Here is a 23,338-nt window from a genome sequence, read left to right as displayed (position 1 = left end):
AGGCTGCTCAAGACCTGGAAATGCCAGTTAGTGCTACTTATAACACACTCTGACTGCTCCAAACTAATTTAACAATCTGAGGCTAAAATAGGGCCTATGCTGAGGGCCAGGGCTGCCTAAAGTAAAGACCTTGACCAATTTAGCGGTTTAAACATCCATGCGCTGACCACTACCCCACTAAATTGTTGCACTTAACTTAGGCTCATAAAATGATTTTAAATTTAGGCCCCATTGAGAGAAATAAACAACTTCTCACTGGTGTGAGGGTAGATGGATTAATCAACACAATATCAGAAACCCCAATAAATTTATTTCTACCTATTCATTAATGTTAAATCAGCTGTTTCCCCCATCATTGGAAGGTGTTGTAATTCGATAGCCACTCCTCAACATTTGCTGTTTTAAATACGTGTTTTGTGATACAAATTAGAATCTTTACTACACCAGACTTAGGTTTAATGTTGTAAATGCATTGCGAGCAGTTGGATGTGTTGTACTTGTTATCTTTACTTATGGTCACTTGGTAATAGGTAAGCCACGGGAACACCATCTGGACTTTGGGGAAATCTGAACCCAACAATTATGATGGAATTGTGACTAATTGGAAAAGTGTCACCATAGCAGCACCGGGAGCAGACTGCATTCCTTTACTGTTTGCCGATCCTGTCCAACAAGTATGTGGAGTAGCTCATGCAGGTAATGAGAAGTTTTAAATTCCAATCCATCCCTTGTTCTACCTTTATTGATTCCAAGCTAAAATGCTTGCCCCCATATAGCATACTTCCCTGTCAGGAGTCAGAAACCTCCCTCCCATCACTCTACCTAAAGTCTAACCTAACATCTCTGAGGATGTACTGCCATTGGGTTAAAATGTTTTCTATTGTTGGTATTCCCCATTGCTGCCATGTATTGAATGATTGGTCCAATTATATTCTTTACAGAAAGTAGCTGGATGCAGGGGTACTTTCACTATTTGTGCATTGTGCTTCACAGTTGGCAAAACCAACTTTAAGCGTAGTTTCCAACAATAAACACCTTTGAAAGACTGCCCAATAAAGCATTTTCACCTGATAGTTCATTAAAGCAGTTATCCTATGCTGACACTTGCCAAAAGTCTTCATGGAGCACATGTGAGTCACTACTGAATACTGTACATGTCGTCGATGTAGAAGATGATTAAGGAAGTTGACAGGATATATAGAGAGAAACTATTTCCTCTGGTGGAGGAGTCCAGAACAAGGGAGGCATAATTTTCAATTTAGAGCAAAGCTGTTCGAGAGTTGATGTCAGAAAGCACAATACTGCAGATGCTGGAAATCTGAAAGAAAAATAAGAAATGCTGGAAATTCTCAGCAGGTCTGGCAGCATCTGTGGAGAGAGAAGCAGAGTTAACGTTTCAGGTCAGTGACCCTTCATCAGAACTGCTCTGATGAAATGTCAGTGACCTGAAATGCTAACTCTGCTTCTCTCTCCACAGATGCTGCCAGACCTCCCATGTAGTTTATATAGCCTGCATAGTTACTGGTTACTTCAAGCCCTGTTTTAATTCTAAAACAGTCCCTGCCAAGGTTTTTCTGTGCCGATAGTTGCAAATCCACCCAAGGGGCGCACACAAGACTTTCCACTTGGGTTTCTTTTCAATACAAATTTAGAAATAACAGTATTGCATTCGTGCCGCTGTTGTGTATAGTATGTTCGGGACAGAGGAACAGGAGTAGGCCATTCAGGCCCTCAATTCTGTTTCCATTCAATTAGATTATGGCTAAGCTGCATCTAAACTCCATCTACTCACCTTGGTTCTATAATCCTTAATACTCTTCACTAACAAAAAACTATCAATCCAGGTTTTGAAATTGTCAATTGACCTCCCCACCCCTCGCCGCCAGCCTGAAAAACCTTTTGAGGGTAAGGATTCCAAATTTCCACTACCCTTTGTATGAAGAAATGCTTCTGGACATCAACTCAAACAGCTTTGCTCCAAATTTGAAACTATGCCTACTTTGTTCTGGACTCCTCCGCCAGAGGAAATAGTTTCTCTCTATGTACCCTGTCAACCTCCTTAATCATCTTCTACACCTCAATTAGATCACTGCTCAATCTTCCTTATTCAAGGGAACACAAACCCTAGACGATAAAACCTATCCATGAAATTTAACTTTTAGCTCCAGTATCATTCTAGTGAATCTGTGCTACACCCTCTCCAAAGCTAATATATCCTTCCTGAAGTGCGGTGCCCAGATTTACACACATTACTCTAAATGGGGTCTGACGTGTGCTTTATACAACTGTAGCGTAACTTCCAGCCCACTTCAGATAATGCCAACATTTCTTTAGTCTTTTTAATTTTTTTTGTACCTGTCCATTAGTTTTTAGTGATAACTGCACTTGGATCCCCGTTTCTTTCTGCTCCTCCACAGTTCCTAACCTCACACCATTTAAAAAATACTCTGAATTATCTTTTAGGCCCAGAATGGATGAGTTCACACTTTCCCACACTGAACTCTATATGCCACAGTTTTACTCACTTACTTAATCTATCAATGGCCTTTGCAACTTTCTGCTCCCACCTACACTATTTACTGTGCCACCTAACTTGATATAGTCAGCAAACTTAGATATATGACTCTCTCTTGCTTCACCTTCCAAACCCGCGACCTCTACCAACTAGAAGGACAAGGGCAGCAAATACATGGGAACACCAGCACCTGCAAGTTCCCCTCCAAGTCACACATCATCCTGACTTGGAACTATATCGCCGTTCCTTCACTGTCGCTCGGTCAAATTCCTGGAACTCCCTTCCTAACAGCACTGTGGGTATACCTACCCCAAATGGACTGCAGCAGTTCAAGAAGGCAGCTCACCACCACCTTCTCAAGGGCAATTAGGGATGGGCAATAAATGCTGGCCTGGCCAGCGACACCCACATCCCATGAATGAATTTTAAAAAATGTAAATCATTGATTGATATAGTGAAATGCTGAGGGCCCAGTACAGATCCCTTAAATTCTATCTGGAAAATCAAATTCACGGAGAACTAAAGATGAGGATTTTCTCTGGTTAAAATTTATTTTCAAAAGCCAGTCTGAGGAACAGTGCAACAATTACAGCTGCCAAAGAATAATTTTTCATAGATAAAAAAGTGGGCCATCTTACAGTGCTGACCTTATTTGCACTGGAGTATTGACTTGGGTTGCATTAGAGTGTTAAAGTGGAAGTTTGGTGACTGAGGATAATTAAGGGTTAATTTTTATCTTAAGTCTAGTCTGTCTTTTATTTAGCAGATTAACTTAACAGTTGCTGTTTGGGTTGGAGAAGGTGAGTTTTAGACCAGCTTTAAACAGAGTTCACACAGGCTCTGCTTGCAGCTGCACCTTGTTAATTAGAGAATTGGCTTAAACCAGTTTTCAGGGGCTAGAGTCAGTCAGTATAAAAGTGGGCCATCTTACAGTGCTCACCTTGTTTGTACTGGAGTGCTGACTTGGGTTGCATTAGAATGTTAAAGTGGAAGTTTGGTGACTGAGGAAGTTCGGTGAGGAGGGAGCGAGGAGCTCCTTTCATTTCCTACCTGTCCTCAGAGTGAGGGGAGTCGAGAGTTTCCAAAGAGCACAGCTGACTGGTGAGTAAGTCCTGGTGGGTATTTTTCAAAGTGGATTGATTTGTAAGTCATTGTTTTAGCAAGACTTAGTTGTTTTTTTTAATTATAATCTTCTAAAGTTTTAAGTTTAAAGGATTTAGTCATGGCAGGAGAGCTTGAAGCCGTGGTTTACTCCTCTTGCTACATGTGGGAATCCGGGAACATTTCCAGTCCCCGGGACCAGCATGTGTGCAGGAAATGTGTCCAGCTGCAACTCCTGGAAGCTTGGGTTTCAGAGCTGGAACGGCGGCTGGAAACATTGTGGAGCATCCACGGGTCTGAGAGTATTGTGGATAGCACGTACAGAGAGGTGGTCACACCACAGTTGAAGGGACTTGAGGAAGGAAGGGAATGGGTGACCACCAGGCAGTCCAAGAGAATCAGGCAGGTAGTTCAGGATTCCCCTGGGGTCCCGCTTGCAAATCGGTATTCCATTTTGGAGGCTGATGAGGCTGGTTCCTCCAGGGAGTGCGGACAGAGCCAAGCTTCTGGCACCACAAGCAGCCTGTCTGCGCAGGAAGGGGGAAAGAGAGGAAGAGCAATAGTAATAGGGGATTCTATAGTCAGGGGAACAGATAGGCGCTACTGTGGTCTTCAACGTGACTCCAGGATGGTGTGTTGCCTCCCTGGTGCCAGGGTCCGGGATGTCACTGAACGGCTGCAGGGCATCCTGAAGGGGGAGGGTGATAAGGCAGAGGTCATGGTACATGTTGGTACCAATGACATAGGTGGAAAGAGGGTTGAGGTCTTGCATCAAGAATTCAGGGAGTTAGGCAGTAGACTAAAAAGCAGGACCTCTCGAGTTGTAATGTCTGGATCACTCCCAGTACCACGTGCTAGCGAGTATAGAAATAGGAGAATAGCACAGATGAATGCGTGACTTAAGAGTTGGTGCAGGAGGGTGGGTTTTAGATTCCTGGACCACTGGGACCGTTTCTGGGGAAGGTGGGACCTGTACAAGCGGGTCGGTCTACATCTGAACCAGAGGGGGGCTAACATCCTTGCTGGCGGGTTTGCTAGTGCTGTTGGGAGGAGTTTAAACTAATTTGGCAGGGGGAGGGGATGCAGACTCCTAGCAGAATAGGGACACAGCTAAACACAGGAAAGCGAACAAGTCAGAGGAAATACAGCGGAAGTAAGTTTCAAGGGAGTAAGACCAGGATGGAAGGCCTCTACTTTAATGCCAGGAGTATTGCAGGTAAAATGAATGAGTTAAGGGCAATGATTGACATGTGGAATTGGAGACATGATTGAGGGAGGGGCAGGATTGGCAGCTCAATATCCCGGGATATAGAATCTTCAGACGAGACAGGGGAGGGGGTAAAAAAGGAGGGGGCATTGCAATATGAGTTAAGGAGTCAGTTACTGCAGTAGGGAGAGATGATTTCCTGGAGGGGCATCAAATGAAGCTTTATGGGTAGAGTTTAGGAATAAAAAACGGACAGCCACATTGCTAGGTGTTTATTATAGACCCTCAGATAGTCAGCGGGAAATTGAGGAGCAAATATGTGCGCAATGTGCAGAGGTGTGTAAAAATAATAGGGTAATTATATTAGGTGATTTCAACTTTCCCAACATTAATTGGGATAGTCATCATGTTAAGGGCTTAGATGGAGTGGAGTTCTTAAAATGTATACAGGAGAACTTTTTAGCTCAATATGGAGAGGATCCAACAAGGGAGGGTGCAGCGCTGGACCTAATTCTGGGGAATGAAGCCGGACAGGTGGTTGATGTGTTGGTGGGGGAGCATTTTGGTGATAGCAACCACAACATGGTACAATTTAAGCTTGTGATGGAGAAAGAAATAGACAAGTTGCAAAAAAAGGTTTTGGATTGGGGGAGAGCGAATTTTAGTAAAATAAGGCAGGATCTGGCCAAGGTAGACTGGAAGGAGTTACTTGTCGGGAAATCTGCAGAAGAGCTGTGGGGGGCATTCAAAAAGGAAATGGGGATGGTACACACCCAACATGTTCCCTCTAGGGTAATAGGTAGGAGCAACAAGCCCAGAGAACCATGGATGACCAGAAACATTCAGGGTACGATGAGAAGGAAAAGAGAGGCTTTTAGCAAATACAAGGAGAGCAAATCAATGGAAGCATTAGTGGAGTACAGAAAGTGTAGGATGGAGCTGAAGAAAGCAATTAGGAGAGCAAAGAGGGAATATGAGAAAGCTCTGGCTGGTAAAAGTAGGGAAAATCCCAAGATATTCTATAAGTATGTCAATGGGAAGAGGATAACCAGGGAAGGAGTAGGACCCATTAGGGACCAAGGGGGAAATTTGTGGGTGGAGCCAGAGGACATTGGTAGGGTGTTGAACGAATACTTCACATATGTCTTCATGCAAGAGAATGAGGATGTAGATATGGAACTTAGAGAGAGAGACTGAGGTTCTTGAGCAAATTGTCATAGGGAGCGACAAGGTATTGGAGGTTTTGGAAGGCTTAAAAGTGGACAAATCTCCAGGTCCGGACGATTTGTGTCCAGGATGCTGTGAGAGGCGAGGGTGGAGATTGCAGGGGCTCTGACCCTAATTTTTAATTCCTCTCTGGCCACGGGGGAGGTGCCAGAGAACTGGAGAACAGCTAATGTGGTCCCACTATTTAAGAAAGGTTGTAGCGATAAGCCAGGGAACTACAGACCAGTGAGTCTCACGCCAGTGGTAGAGAAACTATTGGAGAAAATTCTGAAGGAGAGAATCTATCACCACTTGGAGAGGCAAAATTTGATTAGGAATAGTCAGCATGGCTTTGTCAGCGGGAGGTCATGCCTAACAAATTTGATTGAATTTTTTGAGCATGTGACCAGGTGTGTAGATGAGGGTAGTGCAGTTGATGTAGTTTACATGGACTTCAACAAAGCTTTTGACAAGGTTCCACATGGGAGACTTATCAAGAAAGCAAATGCACATGGGATACAAGGTAACTTGATAAGGTGGATTCAAAATTGGCTTAGCTGTAGGAGACAGAGAGTGATGACAGACGGCTGTTTTAGTGACTGGAAGCCAGTGTCCAGTGGCGTACCACAGGGATCTGTGCTGGGTCCCCTATTGTTTGTCATTTATATAAACGACATAGATGACTATGGGGGGGGGGTAGGATCAGTAAGTTCGCGGATGACACAAAGATTGACCGAGTGGTTAACAGTGAGGTGGAGTGTCTTAGGTTACAGGAAGATATAGACGGGATGGTCAAATGGGCAGAAAAGTGGCAGATGGAATTTAACGCTGAAAAGTGTGAGGTGATATACTTTGGAAGGAGTAATGTGACACGGAAGTATTCAATGAATGGCCTGACACTGGGAAGTTCCGAGGAACAAAGGGACCTTGGCGTGTTTGTCCATAGATCTCTGAAGGCAGAAGGGCAGGTTAACAGGGTGGTGAAAAAGGCATATGGGACACTTGCCTTTATCAATCGAGGCATAGATTACAAAAGCAGGGAGGTCATGTTGGAGTTGTACAGAACTTTGGTAAGGCCACTGCTGGAGTGCTGTGTGCAATTCTGGTCGCCACATTATAGGAAGGATGTGATTGCATTGGCGGGGGTGCAGAGGCGATTCACCAGGATGTTGCCTGGGATGGAACATTTAAGCTATGAAGAGAGGTTGGATAGGCTTGGGTTGTTTTCACTGGAGCAGAGAAGATTGAGGGGTGATCTGATCAAGGTGTACAAGATTATGAGGGGCATGGACAGGGTGGATAGGGAACAGCTGTTCCCCTTAGTTGAAGGGTCAGTTACGAGCGGTCACAAGTTTAAGGTGAGGGGCGGGAGATTTAAGGGGGATTTGAGGAAGAACCTTTTTACCCGGAGGGTGGTGATGGTCTGGAATGCCCTGCCTGGGAGGGTGGTAGAGGTGGGTTGCCTCACATCCTTTAAAAAGTACCTGGATGAGCACTTGGCACGTCATAACATTCAAGGCTATGGGCCAAGTGCTGGCAAATGGGATTAGGTAGACAGGTCAGGTGTCTTTAATGCATCGGTGCAGACTCTATGGGCTGAAGGGCCTCTTCTGCACTGTATTATTCTGTGATTCTGTGAAAAAAACTTACAAAACAGGAGCATGAGTAGGCCATTCGGCCCTGCTCCACCATTCAATAAAGATCATGGCTGATTGTCTAATTCAGTACCCTAATGGTGTCTGAACAGACATGTAATTTTATGTGATGCAAAATATCCTCTCAGACCTTGGATCAAAAAGTACTCTTTGGAATGTGCCTGATAGATATGGGCCGAGAAATTAATTGGGAACTAAACAGGATCTTATTGAGGCCCATCGAAAACACTAATATGCAGGGCAGGAATGACATACAGTTCTGGCTGGAATTGCACTGCAATGGGGAAAGACAAAAAAAAAATCATCATGCAGTGACCATGCCCGATACAGGAATTATCCTTTTGCGTATGAAAATAAGAGGCTTCAGGCCTGTAAGGCCCCACTCCGAGACTAGATTGCCCTGCAGAAGCTGACACTGGGTGCACTCAGTAAAACCTCGGGACTGCATGCTGCCAACAAGTTAAACTGTTGAAATATACTGACCTGAATATGGAGCTAGCAGAAATACTTCTTTTCACAATCTCACATTTAAAGACTGCTGTGTCTCCAGTCCACACCTGTCCTGCCCTTCGAATGCTCCCTCCTCCTCCCCCCCCACCCCACCCCGCACCTATAGTGTTGTGCTATGTTCTTAAGTCTTCATTAAATGATAGCCGCAGGCTTCATATTCAGATTCAACACAAACTTTATTTATTGTCTTACTTACCTAGTACAAAGGAAGATGGTTGTTGGAGACCAATCATTTCAGCTCCAGGACATCACTGCAGGAGTTCCTCAGGGTAGTATCTTAGGCCCAACCATCTTCAGCTGCTTCATCAATATTGGAAAAAATTCTGAGGGACAGGATTAATCTGCACTTGGAGAGGCAGGGATTAATCAGGGATAGTCCACATGACTTTGTCAGGGGGACATCGTGTCTAACTAACTTGATTGAATTTTTCGAGGAGGTGACTAGATGCGTAGATGAGGGTAAAGCAGTTGATGTAGTCTACATGGACTTCAGTAAGGCTTTTGACAAGGTCCCCGCATGGAAGATTGGTTAAGAAGGTAAGAGCCCATGGGATCCAGGGCAATTTGGCAAATTGGATCCAGAATTGGCTTCGTGGCAGGAGGCAGAGGGTGATGGTCGAGGGCTGTTTTTGCGAGTGGAAGCCTGTGACCAGTGGTGTACCACAGGGATTGGTGCTGGGACCCTTGCTGTTTATAGTGTACATTAATGATTTAGATGTGAATATAGGAGGTATGATCAGTAAGTTCGCAGATGACAGGAAAATTGATGGTGCCGTAAATAGTGAGGAGGAAATCCTTAGATTATGGGGAGTTATAGATGGGCTGGTAAGATGGGCGGAGTAGTGACAAATGGAATTTAATCCTGAAAAGTGTGAGGTGATGTATTTTGGGAGGACTGACAAGGCAAGGGAATATACAATGGGTGGTAGGACCCTAGGAAGTACAGAAAGTCAGATGGACCTTGGTATACTTGTCCATAGATCACTGAAGGCAGCAGCACAGGTAAATAAGGTGGTTAGGAAGACATATGGGATACTTGCCTTTATGAGCCGAGGCATAGAATATAAGAGCAGGGAGGTTATGACGGAGCTGTATAAAATGCTAGTTAGGCCACAGCTGGAGTACTGTGTACAGTTCTGGTCACCACACTATAGGAAGGATGTGATTGCACTGGAGAGGCTGCAGAGGAGATTCACCAGGATGTTGCCTGGGCTGGAGCATTTCAGCTATGACGATAGACTGAAAAGGCTAGGGTTGTTTTCCTTGGAGCAGAGAAGGCTGTGGGGGGACATGATTGAGGTATACAAAATTATGAGGGGCATTGATAGGTTAGATAGGAGGAAACTTTTTCTGTTAGCGGAGGAGTCAAGAACCAGGGGGCATAGATTTAGGGTAAGGGGCAGGACATTTAGAGGAGATTTGAGGAAAATTTTCACCCAGAGGGTGGTTGAAATCTGGAACGCACTGCCTGAAGAGGTGGTGGAGGCAGGAACCCTCACAACATTTAAGAAGTATTTAGATGACCACTTGAAATGCCATAGCATGCAGGGCTACAGGCCAAGTGCAGGAATATGGGATTAGAATAGTTGGGTGCTATATGACCGGCACAGACACGATGGGCTGAAGGGCCTGTTTCTATGCTGTATAACTCTATGACTCTATGATCAATGGCCTTCCCTCCCTCATAAGGTCAGAAGTGGGGATGTTCACTGCTGATTGAATGATATTCAGTACCATTTGCAACTGCTCAGATACTGAAGCACACCATGTCTAAATGCAGCAAGACCTGGACAACATTCAAGCTTGGCTGATAAGTGGCAAGTAACATTCGGGCCACACAAGTGCCAGGCAATGACCATCTGCAACGAGGGAATCTAACCAACTCTCCTCATCATTCAGTGGCATTACCATCACTGAATTCCCTACTGTCAACATCCTGGGGGTTACCATTGACAAGAACCTGATCTGGAGCAGCCACAAAGACTGTGGCGACAAGAGGGAGTGTGATGGAATACTCTCCACTTGCCTGGATGAGTGCAGCTCCAACAACACTCAAGAAACTCAACACCACCCAGGACAAAGTAGTCTACTTGATCAGCACCTCACCCACCACTTAAAACATTCACTCCCTCCACGACTGCACACAGTGGCAGCAGTGTGTACCATTTACAAGATGCACTGCAGCAACTCACCACACCTCCTTCAACTGCACCTTCCAAACCCACAACCTCTTCCACCTAGAAGGACAAGGGCAGTAGACACGGGGGAACAACACCACCTGCAGGTTCCCCTCCAAGCCACACACCATCCTAACTTGGAAATATATCGCTGTTCTTTTACTATCACTGGATCAAAATCCTGGAACACCGTCCCTAACAGCACCGGGGGCGTACCCGCACCAGATGAACTGCAGAAACAGTTCAAGAAGGCTGCTCACCACAACCTGCTCAAGGACAAATAAGGGTGGGCAACAAATGCTGGCCTGGCCAGCAACACCCACATTCCATAAAAACAAATTTTAGAAAAAATCTACATTGCATGCTCTCATGTCCAGGTCTTTTCCTCACCAGTGTATATGTGCTCTCAGTAAGTCATGTGTTGAGTGCACCTCTCAAAATGGTGTCTTATATATGTATGATGATGTCATCAGTTGCATCAGTGGCCTCATCTCTTAAAGGCACTGTTTCTTAAAGGTGAAGTCACCACTACGCTACATTATATTACCCCCTTTTAAGTTTAAAGTTTCCCCTTTTTCTTTAAAGATTAACAATTGCAATCTAGCTGCTTAATCATGCAAAATTACATTGAGCAAAACTTGGCTGGACTGAAGTTTGAAAACTAGGGGATAGGTTTCAGGCACATTACCCTTAATACCAGACTTTTTTTTCACTTGGCTTCTTTTGTCATCGATGCATGACATGGTCTTTAAATTGTACAGGTAATCGATGCGGTCTCGATAATCTTCTCAGTTGATCTCAGCTGTGCTTGATTTGGCTGAGCTGCTTCTTGAATTATCTTCATTCGTGGCTGCTTGGCATGGTATACATTCTCTTACTGCTTCTTCTACCATTTTGTCAATTCCATGGAACCATATCTTCTTCCACAGAAGGCTTTTGTCTTTATGATTCCTTGATGCTTTGCATGCACATTTGCTTTTCTCCTTAAATATGTAGGAAGGACAAGTCTATTGCCTTTGAGTATGAGTCTGTCATGTGCTGTGAACTCATCCTTGCATGATTGGTATAGTTTTACATCAGGGTGTTTCCAATTGTCATGATTCTGTATTTGTCAGGCTTTCATGAGGAGTTGTAGCATTTCATCTTTCCCTATTTTTTTCCTTGCATCGTCTACGTCATGACGTGAGGTACGTCATGACCACATATATAATTTAGGTAGCCAGTGAATCGTTCAGGCTCAGCAGATTTGTTTTTCATTGGATTTCTATATAAAAAGTCGACTGGGTTCTCTTTGTCTTTGCCTGGTTTGTATACCAGTTGACAGTTGTACGGCGTGAGTCTCGGTCTCCATTTCTCAATTCTTGCGGATATTGATTTCTGTTTTGTAAAAATGGCCAGCAATAGCTTGTGATCTGTCACAACATTAACTTTTGCTCCGTATAGGTATAGGTGGAAGTGCTCTACTCCCCATACAACTGCAAGTACTTCTTTCTCTATCTGTGAATATCTTGTTTCTGTGTCCGTCAATGATCTGTTTGTGTATATATTGGTTTGTTGTCTTGGCAGAACATGGCTCTAAGACCCACTGGACTGGCATCTACTATAAACGCAGTGTCTTCTGGGATCGAAATAAGGCATTGTTTGTGTTTTTGTCAAAGTTTTCTTTAAGTTATGAAATGCCTGTGCCTCTGCCTCATTCCATTTCCAATTGATATCTTCTCAAGTGAGCTGTCAGAGTGGGGCTGTGACGGAGGCATACTCTGGGATAAATCTTGTGATGTACAATGCTAATCCTAGGAAAGATTTGTTCTGAAGAAGGGTCACTGACCTGAAACGTTAACTCTGCTTCTCTCTCCACAGGTGCTGCCAGACCTGCTGAGTATTTCCAGCATTTCTTGTTTTTATTAAAGATTTGACCTGTTTTGTATTCATGGAAGGATGCGCATTCAAGATTGACTTCGCCTTCTTAGAGTCTGGAGATAAACTTTTCTCGTTAAGTATGTGCCCGTAGAACTTCACTTGCATAGCTGAAAAGGTTCAGTTGTCTTTATTCAGTCGCAAATTGTGCACTTGGAGTCGAACCAACACTGCTTGTAATTGAAATAAAAGCAAAATACTGTGGATGCTGGAAATCTGAAATAAAAACAGAAAGTGCTGGAAATGGTCATCAGGTCTGGCAGCACCTGTGGAGAGAGAAACAGAGTTAATATTTCAGATTTTTGACCTTTCATCAAAACTGGCAAGTGGAAGTGGGGAGGGGGGAAAGAACAACAAAAGGGAAGGTGTGTGATAGGATGGAGGGCAGGAGAGATTAAATGACAAAGATGTCATGGAATAAAAGGCAAAGGGAGTCATAATAGTTGTAGTAAAAGACAAAGCATTAGTCCAGAGAGAGTATTCATGCCAGAATAATGAACAGCTCTGTCTGAAAGCAAAGACATGGAAAGTAAGTTTAATACAGGCACATGGGTAAAAAATAAAAATTAAATAATTTTTTTTAAAAATGGCAGTCATTCTCTGAAATTGTTGAACTCAGTTTTGAGTCCAGAAAACTTTAGAGTGCCTAATTGGAAGATGAGGTGCTGTTCCTCGAACTTGCATTGAGGTTCACTGGAACACTGCCAGCAGGCCAAGGACTGAAGTGTGAGCATGAGAGCAGGGTGGTGTCCCCTCCTTATATATGTATGATGATGTCATCAGTTGCATCTTTGGCCTGCTCTCTTAAAGGTACAATCTCTTAAAGGTGAAGTCACCACTATATTATACCGCTCCAGACTCTAATCCACCCCTGCCCTGACCTGGCCACTGATCCTCCTCTCCCCTCCCTTTGCATACCGCCCCCGCCCCCTGCCCCCACCGAGCCTCTGATTATCCCCATTCCCCTCCCGACCTCCCTCCGATCTTCCTCTCCACTATTCCCCCCCCCCCCCCCAACCTCCAATCACCTCCCCCCACCATCCCAGCAACAAATGAAACTTTGTTTTATTGAACTGGAATAGTGTTTGCTCGTTCCTCTCAGGGTGGAAGGGTACGCTGGCAGGAGTTGCTATGGCTACAGTGAACGTGATGATGACTGAATTTGGCTGCAGTGAGAAAAATATTCTGGTGGTGATGGGTCCTTGTGTGGGCCCATGTTGCTTCACACTTCACCAAGAGGCAGCCAGAGAGTTCATTAAGATCGACACCAGCTGTGTGAAAGGGATCAACGCTTCCAGTCCTTTAATTGATCTCAGGCGAGCAACGAGGTAAATGTTGAAACTGCAATCCGTTACCAAGTCAAACGAACCCCTAAAGTAGCAAAGCCCATATTTTTGTAAGCATTTGTTTCTTATTTTCTTGCTTTGATTGATCAAAAATGAGATGCAAAAGAGAATTTTAAACAGTGTTTTAAGGACAGTTTGATTTGTTTTAAGTGGAGCAGATGTGAAATTTTAAAATTTATATATTTAATATGTCTATTTTAAATGATGGATGAAGGAGGAAAGCATTCTCTAAAATGTTGAACTTTTCTTTCCTAAGAGTTTTACTGGAACGTGGAGGGATTCTGTCTGAAAACATAAGTGATGGTTCCACAGGCAGTAAATGCACTGAAGTGACTCTTTGCACCGTCTGCCACCCAGACATGTTCTTTTCATATAGCCGGGATGGAAGGAACTTTGGAACTCAAATTGGATTTATCTCTGTCAGAGATTAGTTGTAAACCTCCAATCTCATACGGGTAATTAGTTTCTCTTGATACAGACAGACAGATGGTAATGTGATACATCACTTTAGATTATGATACTTGTGTCCAGGACTGAAACTGGAGGTGTGTTTTCCAGAAGTCGTGCTGTGGAGTCGATGGATGTGCAGCCCTTCTGGTAACTATCCTACACTACCACATACACCACTGAATTCAACAGGGTAGTGAAATCATCCTTGATGCCTCATGGGCTGCCTTCAAGAAATGTTCTTTCACACAGATAAGCTGTAGTAAATTGACTTTTTAAATCATATTTATAAAACAGATTCATGTTTTGCCCAAATTTTAATATGTACAGAAGAAGAAAGAAAAATATGTATTTATATAGCATCTTTCAAGAATTCAGGACGTCCTAAATCTCTTTACAGCCAATTAAGTCGTTTTGTAGTGTAGTCACTGTTGTAATACACCCTTATGCGTCCTGGCCCATAAATAAACTCGAAATAAAAATGTTCGAACTTGCCTGCTGGGCCTCTTGTGACATCGCAGGTATCGATCTGCGTATTTAAGGAAGACCCATTGCCTTCCTTCGGGTGTCCCGTTTACCTGATCTAAAGAGCTGGTTAAGGCTGGCATACGGCAGGAAGACAGTGAAATCAGAGTGGGTAAGTGGCTGGCCTCCTTTTAACTGCCCCACCTGGTGGTGACCACTGGTGGGAAAGAATGAAAGAGGGTGTAAAACTGGTTGTCAGTTTGCTATCATACATTTTGAGCTACCACCCAAGACCAGTTTCCCTCTCCCCCAAAAAAATTCCTTAAGCTGTGTGCTATGATGTCATGTTTTATGATTTTTATCTGTTTGCCTTGAACTTAAATTTGGACCTGAAGGAGATTCAATCCCCCACCCCCCAACACCACGCAAGGTATCTGAAAATTAAAAACTGAAAATGCTGAAATACTCCAGTCTAGCATCATCTGTGGAGAGAAACAGAGTTAACATTTCAGGTCTGTGGTCTTTCAATGGATCGGTATCTAAGAATGTTGATTGAGGCACTTTAACTGAGATCAGCTGAAATAGCCAACAGAAGTGTGTTTCTCACATACTGGGCTGGATTTTACAGGGCTCTTGACGCGGGCTCCATAGGGGGGTGGGGGAGCGAAAGATCATTCTGACAGCGGTCGGCCACGACGCCTGACGCCAGGAGGACCGGGCCCAATACTCCCGGCAGCGGCGAGGCATGGTGGCAGGCCCCCCTCCCCTCTCCCCACCCTCCGCTGCTGGGCAAGGGGCCCCAGATTACCATATTGAAATGAGCACAATGCATACATTTAAATAAACTTACCAGCAATTCCACATTCGGGCTGTGACCTTCAGAGTGGCAGCCGGCCCTCCCCCACCTTCACTTTCTCGTCGTGAGAAACATCGCCACAGTGGTGGGGAAGGGGGCGACGTGAGGTTTTCAGTGCGGGGGATTGGGGAATGGGGTCAAACACTCGTCATTAGTGTAGGGGATGGTGGGAAGGGGTGAACTGCAAACTTCATACAGTTTGTGGGGGGGATGGTCATCTTTGTAAGGTAAGTGTTTTGAGGAGGGGTAAGGGCAGATACTTAATTTTATTGTTATTGGGGGGGGTGGGAAAGGGGCGACAGAATTTTGATTTGAACAGTGGGAGTTGGTTCTCTTTAAAAAAAAATTTAAATTAGCCAGCAGAGGTGGCTGCGCTTTAAAAATGTTGCCAGCGCCTGTGCAGAGGCAGCTGACGCCATTGCCGGCATCGGAGAGCCCGCCCACTCCACGTGATTGGGTGGGCGGGCTGAGGGGGGTATTTAAATGAGTCACCGCATGGGAGATCGCAGCCGCATGGCGTCGTGCGGCCCGTGCATGCACGGGTGCATAAAATCCAGCCCACTGTGACACACCGGGGCTCATTACCATGCTCTAGAGAGGTTCACACCTCTAATGATTAATTTGTTTCATTCATTATGACTGGCATGGCCCCCCACACCAAAGCGGGAGATGGTAGTTTGATTGCCAATACGGCGAGTCTCGCCCTGAAAAAGTAGAGGGAGGGATAAAGGTTAAACATTTGGCTCTCTCAATATGTATTTATTTCTCTTGTCTCTTGCACTCGGTTGCCCTTTCCTCAAGCTCAGTCAGTCTGAAGCCTGTGGGAGATAAGAGAGAATTCTGCCTGAGATATGAACATAGCTGGCCCCGATGAGAAAAGTTAATGCTGGCTATATACAGGGATCACTAACCCTCACAGTGACTTTAACCCATTAACAGGTGTAAGGAGGCATACTTTGGAGTATTTCCGTGGTATATTTACCATGCTTTGAGGAGTGATATTGTGAGAAAACTGTATTCTTTTTATTCATGTATTAAAAGTAAAATTCACCGGTTTGTTGGCTTACAGTTGCTCTCGCTAAAGGTTATCAAGGTGAACTCTGAAGAGGTCAAGCTTGGAAGCTTTTCAGTCTGCCTTCTGGGAGACAGACAAAGTAGATATAAGGCATGTACAAGATTGATATATCCGCAAAGAGGCACCTTAGTGTTAAAGCCCCTGGGTTATGTTATTGTATGATTGAACACTGGGCAGTAAAATATTCTCCTGATCATAGGAAGTGAGAGTGACTGGTGCCACTCAACCTGAGCAAATATCTACTCTAGACCTGAAATTTGTAACACCATGCAGCATCAAAAAGTTAAACCATCAATGATGTTAATGTGTGCTGCAAGAATAATAGCACTTTGCATTTGTATAGTACTTTCAATTGTGACAGAATTTTACAAGATGGGATTCAGACACTATGCAGGAGATAGGGAGGAGGATTGGGATAAATGACCAAGCATGTGGTTGAAGGGATGTGTTTGAGGAGGTTTCTGAAAGTGGGTAGCCAGGTGATAGGGTTTAGGAAGGGGATTCCAAATTGCTGACTGAATACTGTGCCACCGATGGTGAAGAGAAAGAATGTGGGAAATGCACAGAGGTGAAGGGAGTGAGCTGGGAAAATAAGGATGGAAGAGGTTATAAGGTAGCATGGGGGGACTTAGAAAAGGAAAAGTATTTTGAAATGGATATACTGGTGGACAGGAGGTTAATGAGGACAGGGTGATAATTTTGTGTGGGTTAGAATTGATAGGAATCCAATGGCGGAATTCTGAGATTAGTTGGAGTTTAGATAGAGTAGAGCTTGGGAGATAATTGAGGAGAACTTTGAAGAAGTCAAGTCTAGAAGTAATAAAGATTGTGGCTGAGGAATGAGGATATCAACAGTGTTGGCAATGAAGTAGGAATGGAGGCGGGCAACAGTAGAGATGAAAGTAGGTGGCCATGGCGATCAACTGGATCTCCAACAGGACACCAAAGTAGCACAATGTCTGGTTCAACTGGAGCCAGGAGCCAGCAAAGGGGGAAGGAATGGGAGCCAAAATGTGAAGCTGTTGATGGGAAGTAGAAAGGACTATGGTCTTGCAGTGCTGAGCTGGACAAAGTTCCAATTCATCTACAATTTGATATCAGACTCTAAGTTGGGCAGTGCTACACCAATAACAGCTAGAGCAAAAACTCCAACTCCAACATGGGAAATATGGGATAAAGACATATTTTAATATAATGTATGAATGTACTTACTTAAGACGCAAGTACTTTGTTCACCCTCCACCTCCCATGAGCCAGACCATGGCCATCCTTTTTAGTTCCACCCTCATCAAAGTGTTCCTGTTTTTCTGTCATACAGGCGATTTTTATTTTTAACTCCTTGCCTCCCATGGTGAAGTTGGCATTCTTGCAGGAACTGTCATTGGTGTAGTTATTCCCGGGGAGGTTTTTGCCCACCATTTCCATTAACCAGCACCTGACCAAATGGACAGTTCACTCTTGTATGGGCCTGATTGACTTAACAGCACTAGCTGCAATGTCTGAGCTCATCATCGAAGTGCCTCAGGGACATCTTCTCTGGTCCCAATAACAACACAAAACTATCTTCATCCCAGGGAGGCAGAGCTGTGTCATCTGTTACAGCACTAACAGCAGCCCAGCACCAGGTCATAGTTGCCTGAGGCTTTGAAGGTGACTGTGGCCCTGAGTTTCTACGCCTCAGCGTCATTCCAAGCTGCAACACATGAAGTTAACAACAATCTCAGAGTGCTGCTGCATCAAACGCCTGGCGGATACATCCCTCGCGAAGCTCAGCATGTACATTCACTTCCCAGAGGAGGCAATAAAGCAGAAAGAAAGAGCTGTGAACTTCACCAGATTAACAGGCTTATTTCCCACAGGTACAGGACATCATTGATTCGATCCGTTGTTACGGCCCTGTGGTGAGGGGTGTGGGTGGTCCCCACTGTTTAACGCTCAATTGACCGCAGCAAGTATTTTTGTGCCTAGGGTTTTAACTCTTTGTGTTTTATTTGTCAAATAAACAGACAGATGTTCTTGTAGTAAAAACAAAAAGTGCTGGAAAATACTCAGCAGATTTGGCAGCATCTGTGGAGAGAGAAGCAAAGTTAAAGTTTCAGGTTAGTGACCTTTCATCAGAACTGGCAAAGGTTAGAAATGTAATAGGTTTTAAGGAAATTAAGTGGGGGTGGGGCAAAAGAGAACAAAAGGGAAGGTGTTGATAGGACAGAGGGTCACAGAGAATAACTGACCAGGAGGTCATGGAGCAAAAGTAAAGAGTGTGTTAATAGTGTACTACCTCTCCTTGTTTGACCACAACAAATTTAATTCTTTTTTTAAAGTGGATGTACTGGCCAATTCAGTAGGTGTTTGATTACTTACTTGCTATGATCATAACAAGAACCCATCAGTCAGGTTTTCTTGAGTTTAACAAAGGTTAACTTTATTGTGCTTAAACGGAACTAATTAAAATAATAAATCACGTGCCAACTTTTACATGCACACACACACAAATAGGTTACAGAGTGGGGAAGGGTAGATTGGTTGAGTTAGACTCCATAGAAAAAAGGGTATACAATCTGTGAAGTTTGGTGATTCGTCTGGCTTCTAGCTAAATTCACTGGTCCTGAGGCTTTTAGTTTGAAGAGATAGATGACGGATTCAGTGGGTCTCTTGGAAACAGTGATGCGGATGTTTTCCTCCAAGAGGGTTTCTGGTTGTAGCTGGAGTATGCAAAGGTGGTTAGTCAACAGGGAGGATTCAAAGCTTGCACGCTGGAATGGGGAGAGAGAGAGAGAGAAGGGACCCCCACTTGCGTCTGCACTTGTCAGAGTCCAGATACTTTTCAACCTGCTGCAGAGAAACACCAGCTTAAAAACATAGAGGGGAATGCTTGTCACATGACAGTCACCCAGTGATTCAATCAGCTAGTTAGCAATGTATTTCTTGCTAAAATGTCCTGGGTCTTGGTTCTTGCTGAGATGAGTAGACATTTCGTCTCCACCTCACAGGCCTTGCAATGTAGGATACAGTGTTGCAAATTAAGTGGCCTTCTTAAGCTGCTAGTTTTTACCTTTCATCTGATCCTTTTTAAATTTCTTCAAAAAATATAAATTCAGTCTCCAGCCAGTGGATTAAAGAAAATTATCATTCAACAAAGCACGTTGGTGTGACACCTCCACACCATGCGAAATGAAATGTGACGACAGGAGCATTTCATTATGAGGTCACAAATTACAAAGTAACTGTACACACACACTCATCCTCAAACGCTCACTCATCAGTCTTGCACTGGCATAGCCAGGCTCTGGTTCAGCTTTTTTAAGAATCCGGGATGATTCTGTGCTGAGTTAGTTGACACGTTATCTAGAGTCTATCACATTATTTTTCCCAGCAATGACTTGGATGAGGAAGTGGAAGGCTGGGTTAGTAAGTTTGCCGATGACACAAAGGTTGCTGGAGTTGTGGATAGTGTGGATGGCTGTTCTAGGTTGCAACGGGACATTGACAGGATGCAGAGCTGGGCTGAGAAGTGGCAGATGGAGTTCACCCTGGAAAAGTGTGAAGTGATTAATTTTGGAAGGTCGAATTTGAATGCAGAATACAGGCTTAAAGACAGTGTTCTTGGCAGTGTGGAGGAACAGAGGGATCTTGGGGTCCACGTCCATAGATCGCTCAAAGTTGCCACCCAAGTTGATAGGGTTGTTAAGAAGGCGTATGGGGTGTTGGCTTTCATTAACAGGAGGATTGAGTTTAAGAGCCGCGAGGTTATGCTGCAGCTCTATAAGGCCCTGGTTAGACCACAGTTGGAATATTGTGTTCAGTTCTGGTCGCCTCATTATAGGAAGGATGTGGAAGCTTTAGAGAGGGTGCAGAGGAGATTTACCAGGATGCTGCCTGGACTGGAGGGCATGTCTTATGAAGAAAGGTTGAGGGAGCTAGGGCTTTTCTCATTGGAGCGAAGAAGGATGAGAGGTGACTTGATAGAGGTGTACAAGATGATGAGAGGCATAGATAGAGTGGATAGCCAGAGACTTTTTCCCAGGGCGGAAAGGGCTATCACCAGGAGGCATAATTTTAAGGTGATTGGAGGAAGGTTTAGGGGAGATGTCAGAGGTAGGTTCTTTACACAGAGAGTGGTGGGTGCATGGAATGCACTGCCAGCGGTGGTGGTAGAAGCAGATACACAAGGGACATTTAAGCGACTCTTGGATAGGTACATGGATGATAGTAGAATGAAGGGTATGTAGGTAGTTTGATCTTAGAGTAGGTTAAAGGGTCGGCACAACATCGTGGGCCGAAGGGCCTGTACTGTTCTATGTTCTTCTATGTTCAATGTGGATGATATTTAGGTGGTAAGGTTGCAGAAGCAGGCTCCATCTAAAAAGCCTTGCCTTCTGGGTTTTGAATTTCTCCACAAAGGTCAAAGGATTGTAGTTGGTATAAGCTATGGTCTCTCTATATCCATTTTGAACATATACCTCAAAGTTTTTGAGAGCCAGCAACAATCCTCGGGCTTCCTTCTCCACAGTAGAGTATCTCTTTTCATATCTACGGCAGCGAGGCCTGGACAACGTATGTCAGCCAAGAGCGACGTCTCAACTCATTCCATCTTCACTGTCTCTGGAGCATCCTTGGCATCAGATGGCAGGACCATATCTCCAACACAGAAGTCCTCGAGGCGGCCAACATCCCCAGTATATACACCCTACTGAGCCAGCGGCGCTTGAGATGGCTTGGCCATGTCAGCTGCATGGAAGATGGCAGGATCCCCAAGGACACATTGTACAGCGAGCTCGCCACTGGTATCAGACCCACCGGCCATCCATGTCTCCGCTTTAAAGACGTCTGCAAATGCGACATGAAATCCTGTGACATTGATCACAAGTCGTGGGAGTCAGTTGCCAGCGATCACCAGAGCTGGCGGGCAGCCATAAAGGCGGGGCTAAAGTGTGGCGAGTCAAAGAGACTTAGCAGTTGGCAGGAAAAAAGACAGAAGCGCAAGGGGAGAGCCAACTGTTTAACAGCCCCGACAACCAATTTTATCTGCAGCACCTGAGGAAGAGTCTGTCACTCTAGAATTGGCCTTTATAGCCACTCCAGGCGCTGCTCCACACACCATTGACCACCTCTCGAGACAAGGAGGCCAAAGAAGAAGAAGAAGAAATTTTTTTGAGAAATACCCACTGGTCTCAATGCCTGAATCATCATCTTGCAACAGGACAGCACTACCCCAAGGTCACGAGCATCAATTGCCACTTTAAATGGTTTGTTAAAATTTGGAGCTGCAAGCACCGGTTCGTTGGTTAAGATGGCTTTCAGCCTCTCGAAAGCTGTTTGGCACCTCCCTGACCTCACTACCTCCACTCTTTTCTGTAACAAGTCAGTCAGTGGGGCGGCTATAGTGCTGAAATTTGGGACAAACTTGCGGTAAAACCTACACATCCCCAAAACTTGCATTATTTCCCGTTTGGTCGTGGGGATGGGAAAATCTATCAGCACCTGTACCCTTGCTTCTCTGGGCAGCACTCGCCCTTGACCCACAATATGCCTGCGGTAGGTTACTAGAGCTTCAGCAAACTCGCTCTTTGCAAGATTTACCACAAGGTCAGCTGACTGTAACCTTCGGAAGAGGGCTTCTAACTGATTTAGGTGGTCCCCCCAGGTGTCACTGTACACTAACAGATCATCCAGCTACACTACACAGTTGGGCAGCCTTTGGAAAATGACTCGGGCATTTCTTAATCTAAAGGGCATCACCCAGCACTGGAATAAGCCGTCTGGGGTGACAAAAGCCGAGATCTCTTTAGCTCAGGTGGTTAAGGGAACCTGGCTGTACCTTTTTAACAAGTCTATTTTGGTTATTTAGGTGGCATTTCCGACTCTACTATACAATCTTCCAGGAGGGGAATTGGGTAGGAATCAGCTCTGGTCATTGCATTAATCTTCCTGTAATCAATGCAGAGCTTTGTTGAGTCATTGGGTTTGGGTACCAGCACAATTGGGGAACTCCAACTGCTCTGACTGCGCTCAATCAGCTTGTGATCCAGCATATACTGAATTTCCTCCTCAACCTGGGTCAGTTTTCTGGGACCTAGGGATAGGAATTTTGTTGGATGGGAGGGGTCTCTCCTACATACACATCATTTAGGTGTAGGGTTGTGCACCCTGGTTTGTCCCTGCAGATCCCTTAAAAGCCATGATCAGCCTTGTTAGGTCTCCTCTCTGTTCTGCATTTAAATAGGAGAGTACGGTGTCTAATCTCCCTAACGTTTCAGTGTTAGTTAATTGGACGGTAGGGGATTCGATTTGGGAATCCTCCAGGTCTCCCTCTAACTCGTCCTCATTGTCTCTTCCAACCTCCTCTTTGCTGACTGCCTGACAGACCTGTGCTTATTTGTCTCCTTCCCGGCTGTGATACCGTTTGAACATATCGATGTGGCACAGCCTTTGTTTTTTCACTTGGTCTGGGGCGTCAAATATATAATTCACCTTGCTAATTCCCTTTACTACTCTGTACGGGGCCACTGACCAGGCTTTCAATGATTCACCCTATATTGATCTCCGGGCTGAAATGTTCTGGCCTTGGCATAATTATCTGCCTGCCTTTTCATAGTTGCCTGAGAGGTTTTTAGGTGTTCCTGAGCCATCGCACAGGCTCTTGTGAGGCCATTTTCAGAACAAGGAGATGTAATCTAACAGGGAAGGTTCATCCTTGCATCCTAAAAACTTCTCCTTGATTAGTTTGAGAGGGCGTCTTACTTCATGTCCATAAACCAATTCAAAGGGACTAAAGCCAGTAAACTCATCGGGCGAGTCCTTGGTAGCAAACAGAAGAAATCCTAGCCCTTGGTCCCAGTCATGGGAATACTCAGCAGTATG

General features: G+C 44.7%; 1 protein-coding gene across 2 annotated transcripts in view; it reads left to right on the top strand.

Moving 5' to 3' along the window:
* Nucleotides 1–15,649, top strand: part of lacc1 (laccase (multicopper oxidoreductase) domain containing 1) — a 51,839-nt gene extending 36,190 nt beyond the window's left edge. Inside the window, exons 4-7 of one of the 2 annotated variants that reach the window (XM_068040196.1) lie at nucleotides 531–696; nucleotides 13,391–13,616; nucleotides 13,891–14,089; nucleotides 14,193–15,649. In XM_068040196.1, coding sequence (XP_067896297.1) covers nucleotides 531–696; nucleotides 13,391–13,616; nucleotides 13,891–14,065 — 567 coding nt within the window. In that variant the 3' untranslated portion in view covers nucleotides 14,066–14,089; nucleotides 14,193–15,649. Of the gene's footprint in view, nucleotides 1–530; nucleotides 697–13,390; nucleotides 13,617–13,890 lie in introns of both variants that reach the window. The other variant, XM_068040195.1, reaches the window with a different exon arrangement.
* Nucleotides 15,650–23,338: the final 7,689 nt, after the last annotated feature.

Source organism: Heterodontus francisci, chromosome 10 (assembly GCF_036365525.1).
Source record: "Heterodontus francisci isolate sHetFra1 chromosome 10, sHetFra1.hap1, whole genome shotgun sequence".
NCBI classification, from domain to species: domain Eukaryota; kingdom Metazoa; phylum Chordata; class Chondrichthyes; order Heterodontiformes; family Heterodontidae; genus Heterodontus; species Heterodontus francisci.
This window is presented reverse-complemented; position numbering and strand designations above follow the sequence as displayed.